The sequence below is a fragment of the Benincasa hispida genome, chromosome 5 (assembly GCF_009727055.1).
Source record: "Benincasa hispida cultivar B227 chromosome 5, ASM972705v1, whole genome shotgun sequence".
NCBI classification, from domain to species: Eukaryota; Viridiplantae; Streptophyta; class Magnoliopsida; order Cucurbitales; family Cucurbitaceae; genus Benincasa; species Benincasa hispida.
Window position 1 is genome coordinate 5,290,447 of NC_052353.1, and position 22,914 is coordinate 5,313,360.

The 22,914-nt window shown below is 35.6% G+C and overlaps 1 protein-coding gene and 1 long non-coding RNA gene across 5 annotated transcripts; one reads left to right on the plus strand and one right to left on the minus strand.

Annotated features, from left to right (window-relative positions):
- Positions 1–654: 654 nt before the first annotated feature.
- LOC120078083 (iron-sulfur protein NUBPL) lies at positions 655–5,704 on the plus strand. 4 transcript variants are annotated; one of them, XR_005481915.1, is made up of 8 exons: positions 655–808; positions 930–1,047; positions 1,498–1,620; positions 2,530–2,627; positions 4,187–4,313; positions 4,523–4,690; positions 4,869–4,994; positions 5,347–5,487. XR_005481915.1 is itself a non-coding variant. In XM_039032291.1 (8 exons), exons 1-8 carry the CDS (start codon positions 677–679, stop codon positions 5,505–5,507), a joined length of 981 nt encoding a protein of 326 aa, XP_038888219.1. In that variant the 5' UTR covers positions 655–676; the 3' UTR covers positions 5,508–5,704. The 4 variants fall into 4 exon arrangements, 2 of the variants coding, with proteins under 2 accessions (XP_038888219.1, XP_038888221.1); XR_005481914.1 differs by having other exon boundaries at positions 5,337–5,478; XM_039032291.1 differs by having other exon boundaries at positions 4,523–4,608; positions 5,337–5,704.
- A 14,088-nt stretch (positions 5,705–19,792) lies between these two features.
- On the minus strand, positions 19,793–20,874 carry LOC120078808. Its single transcript, XR_005482095.1, has 3 exons — positions 20,761–20,874; positions 20,109–20,619; positions 19,793–20,036 (listed from the first exon to the last, which is right to left on the minus strand). It is a non-coding gene; the product is annotated as an uncharacterized LOC120078808 (long non-coding RNA).
- Between the last annotated feature and the right edge of the window lie 2,040 nt (positions 20,875–22,914).

Below are 22,914 nucleotides of genomic sequence, written 5' to 3' on the forward strand. Positions count from 1 at the left end.
ATCGCCAATTATGGTTGTTAGAAGTGGCTGACGAGGAGTGGTGGTAGCTAATGACAATATGGTGGAAGTGAGGTAGAGGGGTAGTGATGACATTTTGATAATTTTATGAATTTTACTTATCATAGAGAAATTAACCATTAAACACTCGAAAATTATTTTTCTAAAACTTCATTTCAAGTGTTTCTTTCAAACCTACTTATTTTATAAACTAATTTTCTTCAAAATATATTTTGAGTAGTGGTCAAACACTCTAACATTTTTAAAATTAAACACTTAAAAAATACTTAAAGAGTTAACCAAACATATCTTAAATAAGATTTATTGAAATTCATTCTTTTAGGATGTTAATGGTCACATATTGTAGGTATTGTTAGACCAGCCATTTATTTTAAATGTAATCATTTTTGACCATGTTGAATCAAATCTCATTTTCTTTAAATATATTTTAAATACAATAAAATCTAGATTATTATGATTTAAAAAAATATATACATTTAGAATAAATTAATTGTAGATACTACTTAGACTATTTTTGTAATCTAATAATCAGTAATTAATTAAAATTCAAATTCGTTTTACTATTTTTCCTAATCTAAATACTGATGGTATGAAAAATGCTATTTCTCGTCTTAGCCCTAATTTAAACGTCATTGGGCCCGTTGGGCTAAGATGGGCAATGAAAGCCCAAAAATTCGATTGCTGGCTGTCTCGTCGTTCGTCTCCTACAATTCGAAGTGAAGAATCAGAGCTCTCGTTCAAGAAATTCTTCTTCATGAAGCGACTGTCATGGTTCTTCTCCTATGAATGTGTGAGTTTATCTTTCAGCTTTCCTGTATTTGTGCTTCTCGATTCTCTTAATGTCCCTCATTTACCTTCTTAATCAAAATGGTGGCTGAATTATATGATTGCCTTTCTGTATGTTCATGTAGAGGCTTGGAGGTGTAAGAGGATATTCCGCGAGCAAAAAGGAGCTGCAAATTCATGGAATTAAGCATGCTATAGCCATTGCTTCTGGCAAAGGAGGTGTGGGCAAGTCCACCACTGCAGGTACTTTCATTTGCTTCTGTTGCCTTTTTCTTAATTTTACATTTCTGTGTAATCTTAGGTTTTTTTTTTTTTTTTTTGGTATGGTAACTCTTTTACTAGTTGTAATCTTAGGCAATCAAGTGGGCTGGCTAACCAAGCTGATTCCCATGTAGAATCTTCACTTTTCTCCATTTTTGTCTACCTCTAATATCCCTTTCTGAGTTTAGTTGCTACGAGCAATCCACAATGATCATTTTAAAACTTTGATCAACGGTGATTTTAAAAAATGGATTTTGAATTGTTAGGTTGTTATTCTGACGTTTCGGATTGTCTGTCTCTATTGCTTTATGTGAATAATATCTCGCGTTCATCACTCAGATTTCTAGTCTGTAATTGAGGCACTAATAATGGATTATCTTTCGTACTTATTACTACGTGGTGGTTGTTCTTATATAATTGTGTGGGTGGCAGTTAATTTGGCCGTTGCACTAGCAAACAAGTGTCAGCTGAAGGTTGGATTACTTGATGCTGATGTCTATGGACCCAATGTTCCAATTATGATGAAAATCCATCAAAAGCCAGAGGTGACTGAAGGTACTTTATAACCTTTTGTACCTATAAGTTGGTATAGTCAACGGTAGTATAGCTCAATTGATATAAAAGATGTGCCCTCAACTAAGAGGTCTGGGATCAAATCCTTACATATTATTGAATTAAGAAAAAGTCTCAAGTTAAGTTGCTATAGCACTCATTTGGTCCTGTTGCAAGGATCTGATCTTATTTTCTGTTTTATGCCTGCCTGTTCTCAAACTATCCTTATTTAAATCAAAACTAACTTTTAACCTTCTCCCGTGTAATAGATTTCTGAACTGGCCATCACTCCTCACACTGATTACATTTGTTTATTGTGGTCTATTTGATCTGGTTCAAGTTTGTTTCCATTTTAGATATTTGATGGCTGACAAAGTTAAATCCTTGTATAGCACGTGGGCATTAACCAACTGATCTTTGTAAGGCTTTAACTGAAGTTTGTTGATATTGAATGGGAAACTTACTCCAAGAAAAATAACATGATAGTCATTATTATTTGCTCTATTCTCATCCTATAAATCACTTCCCTCATCTACAGGCACCATAGAGCCACTCGTTAGAATTCATATTATCTCCATTTTATGCTGAATTTACACAGCATTGCAAAAATCCTATGATCTCCAAGGAATTCTAGTTGATCCAATATTATACATGCCTTCTCGTGTATTTTCTTGATTCAACACAGTATGTTTTTTTTTTTTTTTTTTTTTTTTTTTTTTTTTTTTAATATAATTTTTTTTCCGTGCTTGAAAAATCTGTCTAACTTCAGAAGAATTATAGCCAGCCAGGCTAATCTCATTTCCTTTTTAGGCTCTGAATGTGATTCCTAGTGAGCATCCTGATGCTCCCGTTTTATTTTTAAAGGATACAATTACCCTATAATATATCATTTAATCGTTCTTTCTTTAACAGATAGGAAAATGGTTCCTGTTGAGAACTATGGAGTTAAATGCATGTCAATGGGATTACTCGTGGAAAACAATGCTGCTCTTGTGTGGAGGGGTCCTATGGTTTGTTTTCCAAACTTTCTGTTGAGTATTCCTCCAAGGCAGTATGCTTTATTACCTTTTTTCTTCCTGATTGGTAAGTTTCTCATCCTCGGCCCTGTGGTGGCAATAGATCTTCTATGACTGAGATAATAATTCATCCTTTCGTGAATGTTTAGTAAATCTCCTTGAAAGGAGGTTAAATAAATGAAATTATAAGGAAAGGGACTCACATGGTGGATTAGAACATTAATACTTTGCCCACAGATCAACGGGCAAGTACTGTGGCCAACAGCTGGTAAGGAATGTGGCTCCTCCGGAGGAAGAAATGCTTTGGGGAACCCTTGTGAACTTGAAGTATTTGGTGGTTGATCAGCAAGCAAATTAAGTAGAGATAGGAGCAGAGCCCTGGTTTCTTGTGGCTAGTATTTGGAATTACGTTGTCAGCTTCCCCTCATTTTAGATTGATTCACGTTCAAGGGAAATAATTTTATTTGGAAGGTGGGGATTTTCGATGATTAAGTTTGCTGTGCTTGCTAGTACCCACATAATGAGCAGAGCTGTTGCCTTTTACTGTAATCTTGAACTTTAAATTTATTAAGTGTTTCAATGTAATCTCACAGACTGCGCCATCCTCTAGAGCATAAATCCAGAATCATAATTGGAGTCCTTCCCGAAAATGAATGATTCTGGATTTATGACTCAAATCTTCAATAACTTTCTTGACCGAATCTCTTCCTTTCTGATTGTACTCTTCACCCAATGATTGTCATGTTAAATGGTGAAATCCTAATCCTATTAGTACTCAAATATCTTTTCGTTGCTTTCCTTTGGGAAGTTTCATACTAACGAGAAGATTCAAAGGATGCATCCAAATATAACTCTTTGGAATATTTATAATGTGTTTTTGTATACAAGCTTTGAAAGATATTGACCATATTATTGTGCACTAAGACTCAGGGTAATCAATTGAGTAGGGTGACCATACCACTTGCTCTAGCACCTGCAGTACTTGTTTCGTTGTAGGCCACATAACCAGGTTGCCATGGGTGTGCCTTGCTCCTATTTCAAGGATTGATTATATGGGTTTGCCACCTGCGTTCTTGCACCGTTATCCACCATATTCTCCATCTGGTTTTCTCCCAAGAATATTCATCCAACCAACAACATTTTAACCCCTCTATGAGAAAAATGGTAACTGCAGGTCTCTTCCCTGTTACAAGCTCCAGGAAGAGAACTCCAAAGCTATTAGCGTTTGAACATTTGACTTCTTTGGTGGAATTTTATGATTTTACCTTCTTGTTGATTGCTTGAAGAGCCTGAAACCTTGACGAAATTGAGTTCCACGCTGGTCTGTTTTTTTGTAATCTTTGTTAACTAAAGACATGATTCATATTTTTTCAAGAGGAATTCTAGATATTATGTTGTCAACCAGCCTTTGACTGAACTTCAATGATCGTCTTTTTTTCCCTTGAAATCTGATTTGTACACAAAAGCATGTATAAAAGACTATGCTTGAAGAATAATTTACTTTCATCATTGAACTTTTTCCCCATTTCTTTAGAACTTGGCTAATTTCGCAGGTGTCGAGTGCTCTAGAGAAAATGACAAGGGGAGTTTCCTGGGGAGATCTCGATATTCTTGTTGTTGATATGCCTCCTGGTACAGGCGATGTTCAGATTACTATGTCACAGAGATTGTCGCTCTCTGGTAGGTAAAAATTTGTGGTTTCACCCCCTTTGTTCTTTGGCAGGTTTATTATTGACAATGACATTATTATGTTTTTAAATCCAAATCCTATCTGTACTAAGTTATTTCTAAGTTTGGTGGTAGAAATATTACTGTTTCTCATATATATTGTTATTTACAGATTCTATTTGTTTGTCACAACACTTATAATTCATTTTCCTTGCTGCTAGGTGTATTGGTTGTTTCAACGCCTCAGGATGTTGCATTAATGGATGCTCGTAGGGGAATTAAAATGTTCTCTAATGTTCATGTTCCGGTGTGGATTTCTTCATGTTATTTTGCTAAATTTCCAAACTATCCTGATTGTGCAGCCTCGTCCATTATCAACATCCTAAAAAGTATAAAAATGTTGCAATCATGTGGTTAAGAAAGATGTTTCTTGATAGTCCTTAGTCTTTACCATATTATCCCATTCCCATCTCACGGTGATAAGATTCTGAGTATCTACACTTTTTACTTTGACACACATTGCTAAGTTTTCTGAAAGAATCTGAATGTTATTGGCTGCTGCTTCAGATTTTGGGAATTGTAGAGAACATGAGCTACTTTACGTGTCCACATTGTGGTGAACGCTCGTATATCTTTGGGAGTGGAGGAAGTCGTAAGGCAGCTGATGAGATGGGTATCACATTCCTCGGTGAGGTAAGTGCTAATACAACCCATTTGAATTATTATTCATGATCAATTATCTTGATTTCCAGATGATAATGTCATAAGAATACATGAGTTACTGGGGTGAACACTGAAACCGACCAAACCGAATTAATTGACGAGACCAAACCGAACTGAATAAAAAATTTGGTTTTTCACGAAGCATCGGTTCTGTTCAATTTTCGATTTGAAAATGAACATCTGTGGTTTGATTTGGTTTGGTATATCTTTTTTTGAAAATTTTCGGTCTGATTCGGTTGGGCCCCAAATTGAATCCTGAACACCTCTAGTGAGTACACACACCATCAATGATGAATTTCTACATTGTCTAAGGTACCATTAGAAGAGAAGAACAGGAAATGTTGTGATGAAGGTATCCCTATTGTAATATCAGAACCAAATTCCTTAGTTTCTACAGCGTATGTGGAAATTGCCCAGAAGGTCATGAAGCAAATTGAGGAAGTGGAGAGGCAAAAACTACTCCATCCAAAAATTCAACTATAACCACAACAACCCCTTTGGGAGATCTCTTTTTCTTTTTGATACCTAATAGTATAGAGGAATAGAACATAATCTATTCAAGGGAAGGCAGAACTATGCTAAATTTTAATTTATTTTAAATAATTCTAGCAACGTTCATGAATGAGATATCTATTTACGTTTTTTGGCCATTGATTATTGGTTTGCTTGGTTTGAATTTACACTCAGAGGACGTGGTTTAGACTATGTTATAATTATATTTACCTTAACCCATTGGTTTAAGTTTTTGGGTTAGTCGGTGATTTAACATGGTAGTAGAAAGTTTTGTATTCAAACATCTGTAATGTAATTTCCTCTCTAATTAATATTGACTTCTACTTGTTGGTATTTCTATAAATTTTTAAACCACCAAGTGATAGAGCATTAAACTATTTGATATAATTAAATTTACCACAATCTATTAAATGAAGCTTTTAGGTCAATAGATGATTTATTAGTCTAGAACTTAATTGCATGAGTGAAGGTTATTCTGGCATGTGAATAATTATGATGACCTTTAAGGTTGTTGAATGTAATGATTAGGATTTGGACAAGGATTAGAAAATCTTTCAGGAAGCATGCGAGTGAGGCCAAAATATGTTGAAAGGACTTGTATTGGCTTGTGGGGATGGTATTCACTCTAACAAGCAGCTTAAGACAAGTAAGGATGATGTTGTCAGGTCGTAGGAGATGCATTGGAATGTCAAGGTCATTAGGTGCTGAATTTGGATTTCGAATCCTAGGCATAGGGCATTATAGATGGTATAAGAGTGAAACCTCTCCCAGTAAGTCGTGGTTCTAGGACAAACCAAGCAGAAGTTGGTGGACATGTAATGTTCGAGTTTAGGAGGGGTACATCAATGAACGAAGATTACATTTAAATGAGAAGGATCTTGTGGATATGAAAACATGGTTAAGAAAAACTTAAAAGAATTGATAGCTACTATCTATACCAATAAGATGCACCTTCCTATTAGGTGATATAATCATAAAAACTTCAAAGTTAAACGTGCTTAAGCATGGAACAATTCTCTATTAGGTGATCTCTTGGAAAATTTTCCAGGAAGCATATGAATGAGGACAAAACATGCTAAAAGGATATGTATTAGTTTGTGGGGTAGTCTTCACTCTTGGAAGTAGCTTAGGACAAGTAAGGATAGCGTTGCTAGATCGCAGGGGAATGTTGGGGCCATTAGATGCCAAATCTGGATCGAATCTTAATCCGAATCCTAGGCTTGGGCATTATGCTTGATATGTTCTAATTATACTTTTCGATATAAATTGGTTACTCCTATAAGATAAGTATATTGTCAACCAGAGCATAATTTTATAGTTAATCTCTTTATATGTTCCCTAAAATTAAGATTCAATTAGCACTCCAAGTAGAACTCAACATTGATAACCATCCAAAAGGTCGATGGTTTTGATCCCTTGTCTTGCAATTAATGGAAAAGAAGGAAAAAAAAATGAAGGAATCAAAGTCCTCACGAAAACATGTGAATGTTGTGCATTTGACAATGAATTTTTCAAACACAAAATAATAGAGAATGTATACAAAAAACCACAGGATAAACATGTTAAAACCTATAAGCATGTTTTTCTATAGAGAGGAAGAGGAAGAGAAGACTCACCCTCGTAGAATTTCTCTTCTTCATGAATTTCCTCTCCAAGATCACGAACAACACCTTTGCATGAACACGAAAATTCTTCCAACACATAGGACACCACCACGCAATAACCTTGTTGTTTTCAGGCAAGGAATAAGGATGTGTGGGCTCTTTTTCTTGGGAAAAGGGAAAGAAGATTATTGAGAGCTTGAAAGAAGGGATTTTTAGAGGGGTTTTCTTCTCTATTTTCACATTAACCGCTCCACCCTCATTCCCCGTATTCTCAATACAGATCAAATATGAAGAGGAAGAGGGATGGAGTTACTCAAACTTCCATCTACATGTTGAAGAATAACTATAGGGAGTTATCAATTATATAATATAATATAAGTGATTAATTAACTAACTTAATCAATCATATAATATGCATTTAAATCACAATAAAATACACACACCTCTCTTATAACCTATAGTTTTAATATGAATCATATTCACATTAGATTAGAATCTCAAATGATATGAAATTAATTAATTAATTTAATTAACATTTATTAACTGCCTGTCATTCTACTAAAGATCGAGAATTGCACTCTTCGCACTATAGCTATATTTATGTCTGTAAATATAATCAATTAACAATAAGTTGACCTTTCATGAATTGCTCATAATTACAGTTGGGTCAAATTATCGCTTTACCCCTATAGTTATATCTAACTTTTTAAGTACAACTGATATCTCTACTGAACAATTAGTTATAGTCAAACTATAAATTAGATCCCTCTTTGACTAGTGAGAGGGTGAGACACCTCATTGTTCAAGACTCGAAATTAGCCCTTAAAGGAGCAATTCATCTACTTTCCCTCAATACGGGAAGTGAATTTCATCTTGTGTAGCTCTGTTTCTAACTCTCTACTCGGAAAAATCTCCAAAATGGTAGACTTATTGAGTCGACGAATCTTGGTCACTCTCACCCATACAGATCAAATGATCACCCTCATAGATGGTCACAACTCACTTAGGATTAAAATCAAGTCACCTATAGTCATCCTAGTGAAATATTAATCTCTTCAATTAATAGTGTTATAAAGAGAGACTAATCCTTTCATAGTCTGCTCTTATACAAACTCTTTGTATAAGATACACCTACTTACATATCTTCACATGAACGATCAGGATCAGATCATTTGTAACACTTTACAATTATTGTAACAATTACAAAGTGAGCCATATCCATAGTGTTATCAGGATAATGTACCAAACCTTATCCATATGCTACAGACCATTTAGGTTATTACTTAAATCAAGGAAATCAGACATGAGGATTTCCATGAGTAGCGGAAGGATCATTCCAAATTTCAATCGTATATGAACATTAACAATTACAGTACACAAACAAAAACAACAGGCTATGCACAAATCAAAATTACAACATGCTTTTCTACACGATCAAGGGAAAGAATTAACATACCTTTGAAGACTCATCTTCAACACCCTCGATCACGAACACTCGAACAGACACCAAGACTGCAACCTGAACTCTCGAACAATACGACCACAACTCTGCACGATCAACGCGACCACGAACACAATGATCACCAAGGTCACGAACATAGAGAATGCAATGAATGACCTCCATAGAACATCGACTGATGTCGATTTGAGTATGACACTACCACAATGACTACCTTAGTATTCTCGGTTTGAGAATCCAAAAGTGTGGGTTCTGTGTGGATTTGGTTAGAGGAAGAGACCGGAGGAGAACAATCATGTAAACGATTGAGCAAGTGGGAGATGTCAAAGTCTATTGTAAAGACGATGCCCAATCGTTTAACAACAGCTATGCAATCGTTTAGCAAAAGCTATGCGATCGTTTAGCTAATCGGTCAGCTGAGTGTCTATCGTATAGAAACACTCCACAATCGTCTAATCTCTCCAAGCTGTCATTTAGTAAATCGTATTTACTTGACAACCTTTCCGTGAGTAATTTCCGAGAATGGAAATCTCAATTCAACATTATTAAACTTAAGAAAACATTTGATCTTGATATGGAACTACGAATCTCTTTGGTTGAGTCATGTAGATGGTCTCCTCAAGATTACCATTAAGCAAGGTAGTCTTGACATCCATTTGTCATATCTCATAATCATAAAATGTGGCTATGGACAGGAGTATCCCGATAAACTTGAGTATGACAACAGGTGAGAAAGTTTTCTCATAGTCACTTCTTCAACCTAGGTATAACCCTTTGCCACGAGTCTAGCTTTAAAGGTTTGCACCTTTCCATCTACACCTCTTTTTTGCTTATAGATCCACCTACACCTAATAGGTCTTACCCCATCAGACAGATCCATAAGCTCCCAGACGTTATTGAAGTACATAGACTCCATCATTAGAAATGATGTTATGGGCTTCAATCAAACCCATGTAGCTATCCGGTGGGTTTATAACCTTTCCACTACGTCGAGGCAGTCTCAACTCTTGAGCTGGTTGACTAGATGTACCAACCTCAACAACTCTTGTGGATCTGTCAGTCTATTCAACAACTCTTGTTGAATCCTTAGTAGTCTCAATCTCACTAGAAATCTCACGTAAAACGAGCTTACTTCGTGGCTTATGATCCCGGATGTGGTCTTCTTCCAAGAAGATAGCATTTGTAGAAACAAATACTTTGTTCTCACTCGGATCATAGAAGTATCCACTCTTCGTTTCCCTAGAGTAGCCTACAAAGAGGTAAAATTTCGAACGCAGTTTCAACTTCTTCGGGTTAGTCACTTACACATGTGCAGAACATCCCCAAATCCTGAAGTGGTGTAAACTATCTTTACGGCCTCTCTACAACTCAAAAGATGTTTTAGAAACACTTTTCGAGGGATCGTTGTTCAGAATATAGCATGCAGTCTCCACTACAAAACTCTAAAACGAGTTTGGAAGATGAGCATAACTCATCATAGACCGAATCATGTTCAACAAGGTTCTGTTTCTCCTTTCTGATACACCATTCTGCTGAGGTATACTTGAGGTCGAGAGTTGGGATGCAATCCTATTTTCTATCATATAGTTCTAGAATTGGAGGTCTATATACTCTCTACCACGATCATATCGTAGTGTTTTTATCTTCTTACCTAACAAGTTTTCAACTTCAGCCTTATACTCCTTGAACTTATCAAGGGCTTCAGACTTACGTTGCATTAGGTAGAGATACTCATACCTTGAATTATCATCTATGAAAGAGATGAAATATTCATGCCCACCTCGAGCTTTAACATTCATCGGACCACAGAGGTCAGAATGTACAAGCTCTAAGGCTTCCTTGGCTCTGTAACATTTTCCAGTAAAATGTCGTTTGATCATTTTGCCTTCGAGGCATGATTCACACACCGACAAGAAGTTTTCTTCTAAACTCTTTAGAAGTCCATTTTTCACCAATTGCTCAATCCTATTAAGGTTAATGTGACCTAACCTTAGATGCCAATGATGGGTTGTTTCCTTAGGAGAAACCTTTAGTTTTTTAGCTGGTGTTGCCGTACTGAACATTTCAGTGTTAAGTAAGGCTTTTATGACTAATAGCCTTAGTACATATAAGTTACTTTACATTGAATCAAAATCAATCTCCATTTCATTCTTGAAAATAAACACTTTATTCTCAGAAAAGGAGATGATATACCCCTGTTCAATGAGACAAGAAACTGAGATTAAGTTCCTCTTGATATGAGGAATTACGAAAACATTATCCAGTAACAGATAACGTTTCTTGTCCAAAAATAACTTCAGCCTGCCTACAACAACAGCTGAAACAACCTCACCAGCACTGACTTTAAGAGTCATCTCTCCCCGTGGCAACGTTTGCCAGGAACTGAATCCTTGGTAAGAGGAACTGACATGGTTGGTAGCACTTGAATCAAGGATCCAGGCAGAATCATCATTATCTGCCAAACACGTCTCCAAGACCAATAAATCATATTTACTGTCTTTAGACATTCTTCTTTTTTGGAGAGTAGTGGGATCAACATCAGAACCTAAATAAGCTCAAAGTTGCATTTCAGATAACACTTCTCTTCTATGAACCTCAACAGAGTCAGCAACAATTGCTTCCTCTTCCTGGAGTTTAACTTTGGAACTGACACTACTGGTTTTGTCATCTATCCCTCTGTGTTCGAAAAGTAAGAACTGACGTTCAAACAAATCTTGCAAGGAGTCCATGATCTCGCGTGCAATGATCATGTTCTCAACCCTTTTGGCCAAAACATCAGGTATGCTAACCAAAATGTGAAGTCGGGCCAATGAATTAGCCTTCATCCATACCTCATATGCATTACGAACACTTCGCGATGCATCAAGGGTTGGGACTTGAGGACACTCCTCAACCATGACAAATTCGAGGTCGTTTACCACGAAATACGTTTTACAAGACTCTTTCCACTATATGTAATTGGTCAAATTAAAAGTATTAAACGGAAATACTAACACATTGCTGAAAATAAAAACACATTGACCTATGTTAGGTTTTAAGCAAATACCCGTTGAAAAAACAAACAACATCCAATAAGGTTTAGCAAAACTATCATGAACCCCATGTGGCATCTAGTCTCGCAATGATGCTTCAAAGGTTTAGGACAAAAACCGTTGAAGGGAGGCCAATTATCCCTCCTCTGAATTGAGAAGTTCTCAACTAGTCATTATTACCAGAACAACTCTTGCTCCTATAACGACTAGTCACCATTGATTTGGTCAAGAGATCATTAACTTACTTAACAATCTCCCATAAGTGTGACTCGCCATTTTAGGCCCTAGAGGTCCACCCCAAGTAACCAATCCAAAGAGAAAAAAATCTGATTGGAGCAAAACCTAAAGCGACCCTATCCATTTCTGGACTTGATCTTGACCAACTGCACAAAACCCATCCGAAGGAGGACGCTCCCAGGGCGCCACGAAGGAGTACAAAATGATCTCATGGTGTGAATCAATGACAGAGACCGTAGAACGTATTGACACACACCCTTCACCCACTTACTATAAACACTCTCTTCGTCTACCTTAATATTGACTCATGCAAACACTATCTGAAGGGGAATGCTTCTAGGGCACCATGAGCCCAAGCATGAATCTCACGGTGTGAACATTCAGGGAGAAACGTGAGTGGAATCATTGACATATCAGATACATCTCTTCCTCCCACTGAGTATTTTATAACCTAGGGTTTAGTCTACCTAGAAAAAGCACAACTAAGAATTTTAACTAAGTCACTTTTTAGGTTTGCCCAAGAGTAACTTTTACCTTGGATAGTTGAAACAAATTTTGATCATCATCCATTAAACTCTTTAACGGAGTCTTTGACCAACTGTCGCATGCTTGAAAAAAAATCTATCTAATTCACCTTTTCAGGTAGGTTCCCAGGTAGGGGTGTTTTATTTCCGTCAACTTAAGTACCCCAGCCTAGACAGAACTCGCCTTAGACAAAAGGTTCCTTATAGATAGATTTAATACAATTTTAATCTTTTATACCAATCAATTTAATCCTATTAAACCGATTTAAAAAGATTAAAATAGGTTACTAATCCCATTAGAACCTTTGAACTTAGGTCTATCTCAATCCAATTTAAAACCCTTTAAAAATATGAGTTCACCCTAAGTCCCCATGCAACTCTTTCTTATCGATTTTAGTTCTAATTTCCTTTAAACACTTATAACGGAAACAACAAAAAACGAACACAATGCTAAGCAAACACATGAAAGGCATTCATAACGTTTATAAACAGCCTAAGTGTCATGCTCAATGCATTGTTCATTGCTACCTTTTTATATAGCACTTATACAATAAAGCAACGAAACAAGCATAACATGCTTCCATACACCCTTATACTATAGCGTTTATAATATAAAAATGATGCATGATAATGTTTACTGCATGCACTAAATATAACTCTTATATTTTCATGATGCATGCACATGCTTTCTAGTAATTTCTTCATGCAATATTATAACACTTAAAATACATGATGCATGAATGATTGCACAACCTAAGGTGGGTTTCAAATCTTTATGTCAAACACTTTGCCATATAAACCACATACATCACATGTATAATAAATAAATGTTGATGAACTAGGAAAATTTGCCTCAAATCCTCAAAACAAAAAGCTAACTATTACAAAACCAAAGAGTCTTTGGTTCAAACAGGAAAGCTGGGTCTTGAACTGTCCGGGCGAAGCAACGCGTCTCCACTAATCATGTACCAAACACCCCGCGATCGTCTACACAAAAGAACAAACGCTTTGCTAAATCGTTTACCTACGCTTCCAGAGCTAAACGATCGTGTACCTTTTATTATGCGATGAAGCACGAGGTACACGATCGTGTAGCGTGCTCTGCAACACAAGCCTCATACGATCATCTAAACAAAAACAATGCGATGAAGCACGATTGTCTAAACGATCGTTGAGCGAGCGCCTTCGTATCGTATACTGCATGATCGTGTAGTTAGTGACTATGTGATGAGGCATGCTAACTACACGATCGTTTAGCGTGCGCCTTCTTCTAAATGATGAGCATCATATGCTCCTACTACGATCGTCTACCTCTAGTGTCTACGTGATTGGGCAACCAACGGTACGCGATAGAGTAAATGATTTACCCCAACATTAGCTAAACGATCGTTTAGTAAATACTACACGATTGTATAGAAAATTTTACACGATCGTTTAATTAAATCCCAATGATCGTTTACTTGAGGCTACACGACACGACCGATTCTTGGTCTTCTTCTTCCCTGAGAACTGCAGCTCCATGCTTTGAAACTTCATCACGAACGACTCGACTAACTCAAACACTTTGAATTTTAGATTCGATAGCATGTTAATTATGCCCAAAAGCACAGGGGCCCTTACAAATTAACACTTTGTCATTTAAAGAAACCTGACTCAGATACCAATTGGAGGAAATCGGATATGAGGATTTCTATGAGTAGCGGAATCGTTCCTAATTTCAATCGTATATGAACATTAACAATTACAGTACACAAACAAAAACAATAGGCTATGCACAAATCAAAATTACAATATGCTTTTCTATACGATCAAGGGAAAGAATTAACATACCTTTGAAGACTATCTTCAACACCCTTGATCACGAACGCTTGAACAGACACCAAGACTGCAACCTGAACGCTTGAACAATACGACCGCTACACTGTATGATCAACGCAACCACGAACACAACGATCACCAAGGTCACAAACACAGGGAATGTAACAAACGACCTCCACAGAACCTCGACTGATGTCGAGTTGAGTATGACACCACCATAATAGCTACCTTGGTATTCTCGGTGTGAGAATCCAGAAGTGTGGGCTCTGTGTGGACTTGGTTAGAGGAAGAGACTGAAGGAGAACAATCGTGTAAACGATTGAACAAGTAGGATATGTTAAAGTCTATCGTATAGACCATGCCCAATCGTCTAGTCTCTTCAAGCCGTCGTTTAGTAAATCATATTTACTTGATAACCTTTCCGTGAGTAATTTCCGAGAATGGAAATCTCAATTCAACATTACTAAACTTAGGAAAACATTTTTCCTTTTATCTCACGGTTACCATGAAACCACCAATAACCTCCCACTCAATTGGTTATTAAAGAAAGAAAAAGTGATAATTATCCAATAATTAATATTGTTATAAATATATATGATAACCAACTTACCATAGTATATTTATAACCTATAGTTTTAATATTTCATCTCATGAAACATATAAACCATAACTTTTTTTCTATTCCATGACACTTAATGTAAATCTCATTTACATTAATCCTCCACTTGATGTATCTCATACACCATACCGATCATATCATATATAATCGAATTATCTCTTGTCAATTTGAACATTTCAAATTAACACCAAGAACTGATCCTCAATTTGAATCCATTGAACTATCAAGGGGACCTTATGGACCTGTAACTCGAAGCTCCAATGGTACGTGAATAACTGACTAAACTTTTTAGTCACGGGATCCACCATCCTCTGCCAGACACTCTACTAAAGACCGACAGCTGAACTCTCCTTACTACAGATATATTATGTGTCCATCTTAACCAATCAACAGTGCGATAACCCTTCACAGATTGCTCGTAAGTATAGCTGGGCCAATAACCGTTATGCCTCTATAGTTACATCTAACTCCTTAAGTACCATTGATCTCTTTAATGAACATAAGTCATAGTCCCACTATGACTGAGTCCTTTCTTCCAAAGAGAAGTTGTGGCCGCTATGTTCAAACCTTGGAATCAGCCCTTAAGGGAGCAATCTATCTACTTACCCCTGCTTCAGGGAAGGAGTGAATTCCATCTTGTGTAACTGAGTTCCCATCTCCCAAATCAGACAAGTCCCCAAAAAGGTAGGCATGTTGAGTTGGCAATTTGGCCACTCTCACCCCTACTAATCAAAGGACTGCCCTCTAATTTAGGAGTTTCCAAAACACTCAGGATTGAGGTCATGTCACCTATGGTCGTTTAGGTGAGATCTAAGTATCTAGTATCAATGGCGTTATATACAGAGACGAATCATCTCGTGGTTCAATCTTATACAAACTCTTTGTATAGGACATCTCTGCTCGCATGTCTCCACATGAATGGTCAGGATCTACCATCTATAGTAGTTCACAACACTTGCAAACCTCTACAAAGCGAGCCGTATCCATGGTGTCACCATGATCAGGTATCTCACCTTAATCCTTATACTACATACCTATTTAGGTTATCACTTAAGACATAATCCACTTGTATATCTCATATATATGCTTAAGTTTACATACAATAACCATGAAGTTTTGTTTATTGGATATGAGTAAATGCCATAATGAAATAAATCTTATTTTATTCATAACAATGTGTATTTATTACAAACAACGAGACTCCAGGAGAATTGGGACACCAATCCCAACATCAACCACATACATGTTTAAGTTACATTAAATAATCTTGGATCTTAGTTTATTAGATTTGATTAATACACACTAAATGTCAAATAACATAACATCTTAGTTTATTAAATAAATAACTCTTATACAAAATTTACAAACTACGAATCCCACAACATTTAGAGCATAAATCCTAATAACCTATATTATTGTGAGGCTGAAACTAATAAACCAAAGGATAATATAATATATTTGTACAATGTGGAAAAATAAAGTAAATCATTAGGACAAAATAAAAATTTCCATATAAGAGTATGGATAGTACTATTAATTGTAAGATACATCGAAAAATAGTGTGAATTTCTTAAAAAAAAAAAAAGTGTGAACGCCAGTACTCCCACAGTGCTTAAAATTTTTCTTAGGGGAACATGTTATGATACGTGCGTATATGTCGACGCTAATATAGTTGTTGGTATAGATTATTTTTCTCTGACACCATTTTAGATAGCCATTGAGAAAAAGCATCTATCTCGATGGCATTATGAAGGTGTCGGGATAGGTTGCCTCATTAGCCCCTTCGAAAGAGGCTATCTCAACGCTAATTTAAAAAATGTCGGGAAAACTATCTTTTGCTGATGTTACATGTAGGCGTTAGGAAAGAGGGTTTTTTCCGACACCATCGTTGGGCATTGAGAAAGACCCGATTCAACCCTAATTGTTCTCCTATTTCATATTTTTTCCTACCCAGTTTTTGGTCCAGCCACCTAGCCTCCCTCTTCCTTTCAGCCACCACACAACCCCTTCTCCCACATATTAACACTCGTTAAGTGATATAATATTGAATTCGTTTTCACTTATTAGCTTAAGCTTTTGGGTCAATTGATGATTTAAGATGGTATTAGAGTAGGTGATCTAGGAAGGTCCTGTGTTTAAACCCCTACAATATTGTTTCTTCTCCATTTAATATTGATTTCCACTTTTTGGGTCTTCTTCATATTTCAAGCCCACAAGTGAGGAGGAGTGTTAATGGTATAATCTTAAATTTGCCTTCACCTATTAGCTTAAGTTTTTGGGTCAATTGGTGATTTAAGAGCTGTCGCGCGTCTTTTTTACACCGACGCCACTCTTTTCTTTCTCATATTGGCATTGCTCTTCCTTTAAGATAATTGTTTTTTTTTTCTTTTAGTATTTATATGTTTGATTGCTTGAATTTTCTAGAACTTTTGTATGTCAAAGTTCTAAAAAAGGAGAAGAATAGGTTTATTTTGTTTAAATTTAATTTTTGAGTTAATTTGTTTGAAATTTGTTAAAACCTTGTATGTAAAAGTTCTTAACAAAGAAAGTGAATGAGTTTATTGCTTTAAATTTATTATTTTGTTTGCTTGCTTAAGTTTATTTGGTTTAAGTTTGGATTGAGGGCAAACTTTGCTTGTTGGATTAAGGGGAAAATTGTTTGTTGGATTGAGGGAAAACTTAAAACCTGTTTGTTGAATAGGTTTATTTTGTTTAAATTTATTTTTTTTCGGTTAATTGCTTGAAATTTGTTAAAACCTTGTTAAGTTTATTTGCTTTAAATTTAGTATTTGATTTGTTTACTTAGATTTATTTGCTTTAAGTTTGGATTGAAGGCAAACTTTACTTGTTGGACCAAGAGAAAACTTACTTCTTAAAGGTGTATTGAGGATAATGAGACAAACTTAGGTTATTCAAGATTCTAAACAAATTAGAGAAAATTTCTTTATGTATGTTATTTGGTTTCCATTTGCTCGTGTTGAAATAATTTGATTGTATTATGTCTTAATTTGATGTGTAACTCAAATAAAGTATATAGCTCTTTTAACTTATGGATATGTATTTGGTTTTAGTTTTTCTCTACTTCAAAGCATTGATCCTATGTTACACTACAAGAATTTGGTTTAATTTCGACGGTTGCGGGCATCGGGATAAATTAAAAAGACCGTCGAGACAATCTTTTCTGATGGTAAAGAAGTTGTCGGCAACATCGTCGGAGTACCATCGTCGGGAAAACCTTTTCCGACCGTTGGGAAGCCATGCCGTAGGGAAAAGAATTATCTCGACGGATAAGAATGAGACTTTTTCCTTGACCCTGAAGGAAGCCGTCAGGAAAAAGGGATAACCCCCGACAGTCGACCGTAAGAATTTATCGGTTAGCCCGATGACCGACTGTCGGGATTTATTCTTTGGCCCGACAGCCAAGCGTCGACATTTATAGATAAGTCCGACGGTCTTTTGAACCGTGAGGATCAGCTTATTTATCTTGATGGTTAGGTTGCCATCGGGCTTTTTATTTTAGGCTGATGGTGACGTGGGCCGTCAAGAGATATCTAACGCCTGACAGTTAGCGACTATCAAGCTATGTCTTTTACCCTGATGCTCTCTAAGCACTGTCGAGATATCTTTAAATCCCGATGGTATGTAGTCACAGTCGGGAGTTCTTTGCCCGATCCCATGCCGTCGGGATTTCTTGACATAAATAAACTATTTAAATCTGCTTATTTATTTTCTTTTTTTAGATATGTTTTTTTTTCTCCAAACATCATACCCGTTTGAATCTTATAAATATCAATTAACTAAAATAAGATTGCAAAATGAAGTAAATGTCTATAATAGATTAATAATATATTGAAAACACTTTGAATGTACAACCTTATCTAAGAGCTCTATAACATCCACAATTACATGATAATAAAATACATATTGGAAGATGCACAATTCCTAAATCCAAAATAATATTAACAAAAATCTACAACCTAAATACGCTTCTTGCCGAGAGATGCATCTTCAACAAAAATCTCCAAATACCTACAAAATACAAAATTAATAAGTTTAATGCTCAATAATATACCAATCTCAACTAAACAAACCAAGTTACCTCAATCATAAACAAACCTACAAACCAAGAACTCAATCATAAACAAACAAACTTACCTAAATCATAAACAAACGAAGAAACTAACTTACTTCAATCATAAACCCAACAAACCAACAAACCAACTCAATCATAAGTTAAACTTAACATACTTGTACTTAAATATAGATATGCAACCAACTGAAACAAACTAACTTACACAATCAAATAAACTAACTTACAGAGTCAAACTAACTTACACAATCAACTGAAATACCCCTCCCCCCAAAGTTATTCTCAATCGTAATAAACAAACTAACTTACACAATCAACTGAAACAAACTAACTTACACAATCAACTGAAACAAACTAACTTACACAATCAATTGAAACAAACTAACTTACATAATCAAACAAGCCAACTTAAACAAACTAACCTACACAATCAAACAAACTAACTTACACAATCAACTAAAACACCCCCTCTCCCCACCCCCAAAATTATTCTCCATGGTAATAAACAAACTAACTTACATAATCAACTGAAACACCCCCCTCTCCCCACCCCCCAAACTTATTCTCAATCGTAATATACAAACCAACTGAAACACCTATACGTTTATGTTATTACCATAACTACAGGATAACAATATACACAATCATCTAATTTAGCATAAAATGAAATTCAAACTCAACTTCAGGATAACAACATTAACTATACTTTACATAACTATACATTTATGTTGTTACCATAACTGCATGATAACAACATACACAATCTTACAATTAAGTTTATTATGAAAGTCGAAGAGCTCATACCTAGTTCGATTTATGTTTCATGAGCTGTAAGAGCATAGCTTTCATATCTTCCATCTCAGCTTGTCTTTTGGCATCCTGTTCGTCCAATCTAGCCAATCTAACATTTAAGGATTCTATCTCTTATTTTTGCTCCTCTATAATTCTTGATGAAGATGTATTGGACGATGATCCCTTAGATTTTTTCATTTTTTTACCCTTTGATGTCCTACCAAGGCCCACTCCTGGGTCCAACACCTACTCGCATATTTCTTCATTTGATATTCGTTCATACCCTTTTTGGGGGGAGGATTCTCTCAGCTCAACCATTTGACTCTACATCAATAATTAAAACTAATTATTGATAATTGTATATGAATAAATTTACATTGAAGAATAAAAACTTACATATCCATCATTCGCAGCCTGATTAACAAAAGAGTTATCACTCCTACAGTGTGTTTGCCTAAATAAGTCCACTAGGTCCATTGGTTGATCGTCGGGTCCTTTCTGTAAAACAATTCACAAGAAAATGAGATATTGAGATGAGTGTACTTTAACCAGTTGTATGTGTATACTTTATCCAACTTATCGTGGATTCTCTTATGCGTATGAAAGTTTTAGAACCAGCTGTATGAGTGTACTTTAAGGTTGACCTATTCCTTTGATTTGTCTCTGCCACTTTTTAAGAAAATGAGAAATTAAACTTCGTTAGAGTAATTGAAATGTAAGTAAACAAAGAAAAAAAAAAACACAAAATTTATTACTCTCCAGTCGGCGGATTCAAACTTGTTGCATAAAACTTGTTGCAACGTGGATTCTCTTAAGGCGATCAGGTGTGCTCGTGCCTCTTCAGGACTTGCATATTTTTTCTGGTGTTTGTGTAGTTCCCCCTATACTCTTTGAACAAATTTTTCATCTGTTCATTAATGAAATCATTAACCAGTTTGCTGATCAAGCCTAACAAAAAATGATTTTGAATTAAGAAAGAAAAAAAAAAACTAATTAGTATGGAAGCTGATGCATAGATAATTTGTAAAATATAAATTGACCATCTTACCAATAATCGATCCTTAACAAGCTCTCATGTTTCTATTGGTACCTCTCTCCAAGATCCATAACGAATGGAAAAAGATTCTCGAACGTTGGTACCAATAGCATTGCTAAACCTCGTATTCAGGGTCGATCTTGATAGGAATTCTCCTGAATTATCAAACATATTTATCTAGATCAACATTTTGAGAGTATCTACGTCCAGCTCTAGTAGTCGTAGTACCAGACTCTGAAAAAAATTGTACGTTGTTAGTTTAATGAAACATTAGTTTATATAAAAATGTGACTTAAAATAATCTGTATTATCTCCCACAGATGATGATGCGCCAATGGGCTCGGACTGTAAGTACTCCAGTATTGCCTCCTCATCACTATGACCTACCATTGTTCCTGTGTTAATAATAATATATATGTTATACAACAATATGTAAGTTATGAAATGGAAAAGAAACAAGTGTTTAACCTACATGCTCATGGAGAAAATACATATTTACATGCTTATTTTGTATCATTAAGATGTTCATCGAAACTCATTCTTATTAGAAGATGATTGGACATCCTCTTCCTCGCCATTTATGAAGTCATCATCAACTCGTTGAATTATTCGTTCTTCTACAACTGTAGGATCAACATCAACTCTACATAAACTGAGATCATTCATTGATTCATCAATTGTACAAGTAATATTATTCACCACTTCTAACAACTCATGTTGGTTCATTCTCATGTTCTTCTGTTTCTAGCATGTCCCACACCTGCTTGTTTTGGACTACTTGCACCACCTTCCAATTACCATATTTAAGATCGTTGATGTAAAACACTTGTTTGACTTGACTGACAAGTACAAAAGGCTCGTCAACAAACTAATGACGAGCTGTATTAATTGATATATACCCTAAATCCATGTGTACTCTATTGCTCTTTTTAGGCTTTGTATCGAACCAAGTACACTTAAACATAATTACACGTCTTCTCTTGGCATACTGAAAGTCCAATACTTCATTGACAACACCATAGAAATTATGGAGATCACCTCTACCTTCACTTTTTGAAGGCGCCATGATCCTGCTATTTTGCATACTCCGACAATTATCACGCTCAATGCTATGATAACATACTCCATTAACAATGCATCTACTGTATGAGCGCACTTCTGAACTTGGCCCTATCGCTAGTGAATATATGTCATCAAACATATCTCCATTTTCACGTAGTGAAAAAACCTGTAAAGTAATGTCACTGCCATTAGTAGTAAATTGAATTTTTATTGGTCTTTTAAACTCATATATTTACATGATTCTGTATAAATCATCCTGATTTTGAGCTTTATATCGAATTAGTAAACCAAGTTGTTTTTCTTGAAGACACTCTAAGTAAACATTCACAGGAAATTCCATGACAAGATTCTATTGTTTAAAAAGAGAACCATGTTGCACTAAATAATCCACAGGAGTAACGAAGGGAGATTCCTCAAACAACAAAACACAGAAAGAATAAAGAAAGAGAAACTAAAGAATACATAAAACATCCTCTATTCTCAACGCTAAACTATTCTATAGAGTTAATCGAATTGCCCTATAAACTAACTCGAATATCCTAAGTTATTGACACAAATTCATTTAGTGAGAAATCTAGCAAGAAAAAAACTACCATAGTTCATTGGTTATCTACAGAAATAGAGCAAATCACATGATACATAATTGAATTGTTCTTTAGCTAACAGAGTACCTTCATTCTATAATCCACAACAAATCTACATTACAATCAACCATCTAATAGACAAAAACTCAACATCCAATTCCAACCAATTTATTTCTACTTAACAAATTACTAACATCATTAGTTTCTCTTATACACCATTATCTTGTAGCTTATTTCTTTTTTTGGTTTTCCTAATCCAATTCTCCGATTCTGACACTTTCTCAATAACCAATTCCTAATCCAATTCTAACAATATATTGGTAAATCTAACAATAAGTAATTTGTTTATGACAGTACTTAATACCAAAAATACAAAGAATATCGAGTAAATAAGTAAAAAAGAGTTACCTTTCCGGCAAGGGAAAATCAGAGACGACGGCGAACGACGAGAGAACAAACCAACGGGTGACAGATGGCGGACCAATGGACGGTCATCAACGAACGATGAGAGGGGAACGAC

What these genes read in the sequence shown, in the direction of transcription:
- LOC120078083 (XM_039032291.1), top strand. Translation starts at nt 677, where the DNA reads ATGAAAGCCCAAAAATTCGATTGCTGGCTGTCTCGTCGTTCGTCTCCT. An exon ending in TCTCTAATGTTCATGTTCCG is followed by an intron (nt 4,609 to 4,868) that starts GTGTGGATTTCT and finishes CTGCTGCTTCAG; the next exon opens with ATTTTGGGAATTGTAGAGAA. An exon ending in GTATCACATTCCTCGGTGAG is followed by an intron (nt 4,995 to 5,336) that starts GTAAGTGCTAAT and finishes ACATTGTCTAAG; the next exon opens with GTACCATTAGAAGAGAAGAA.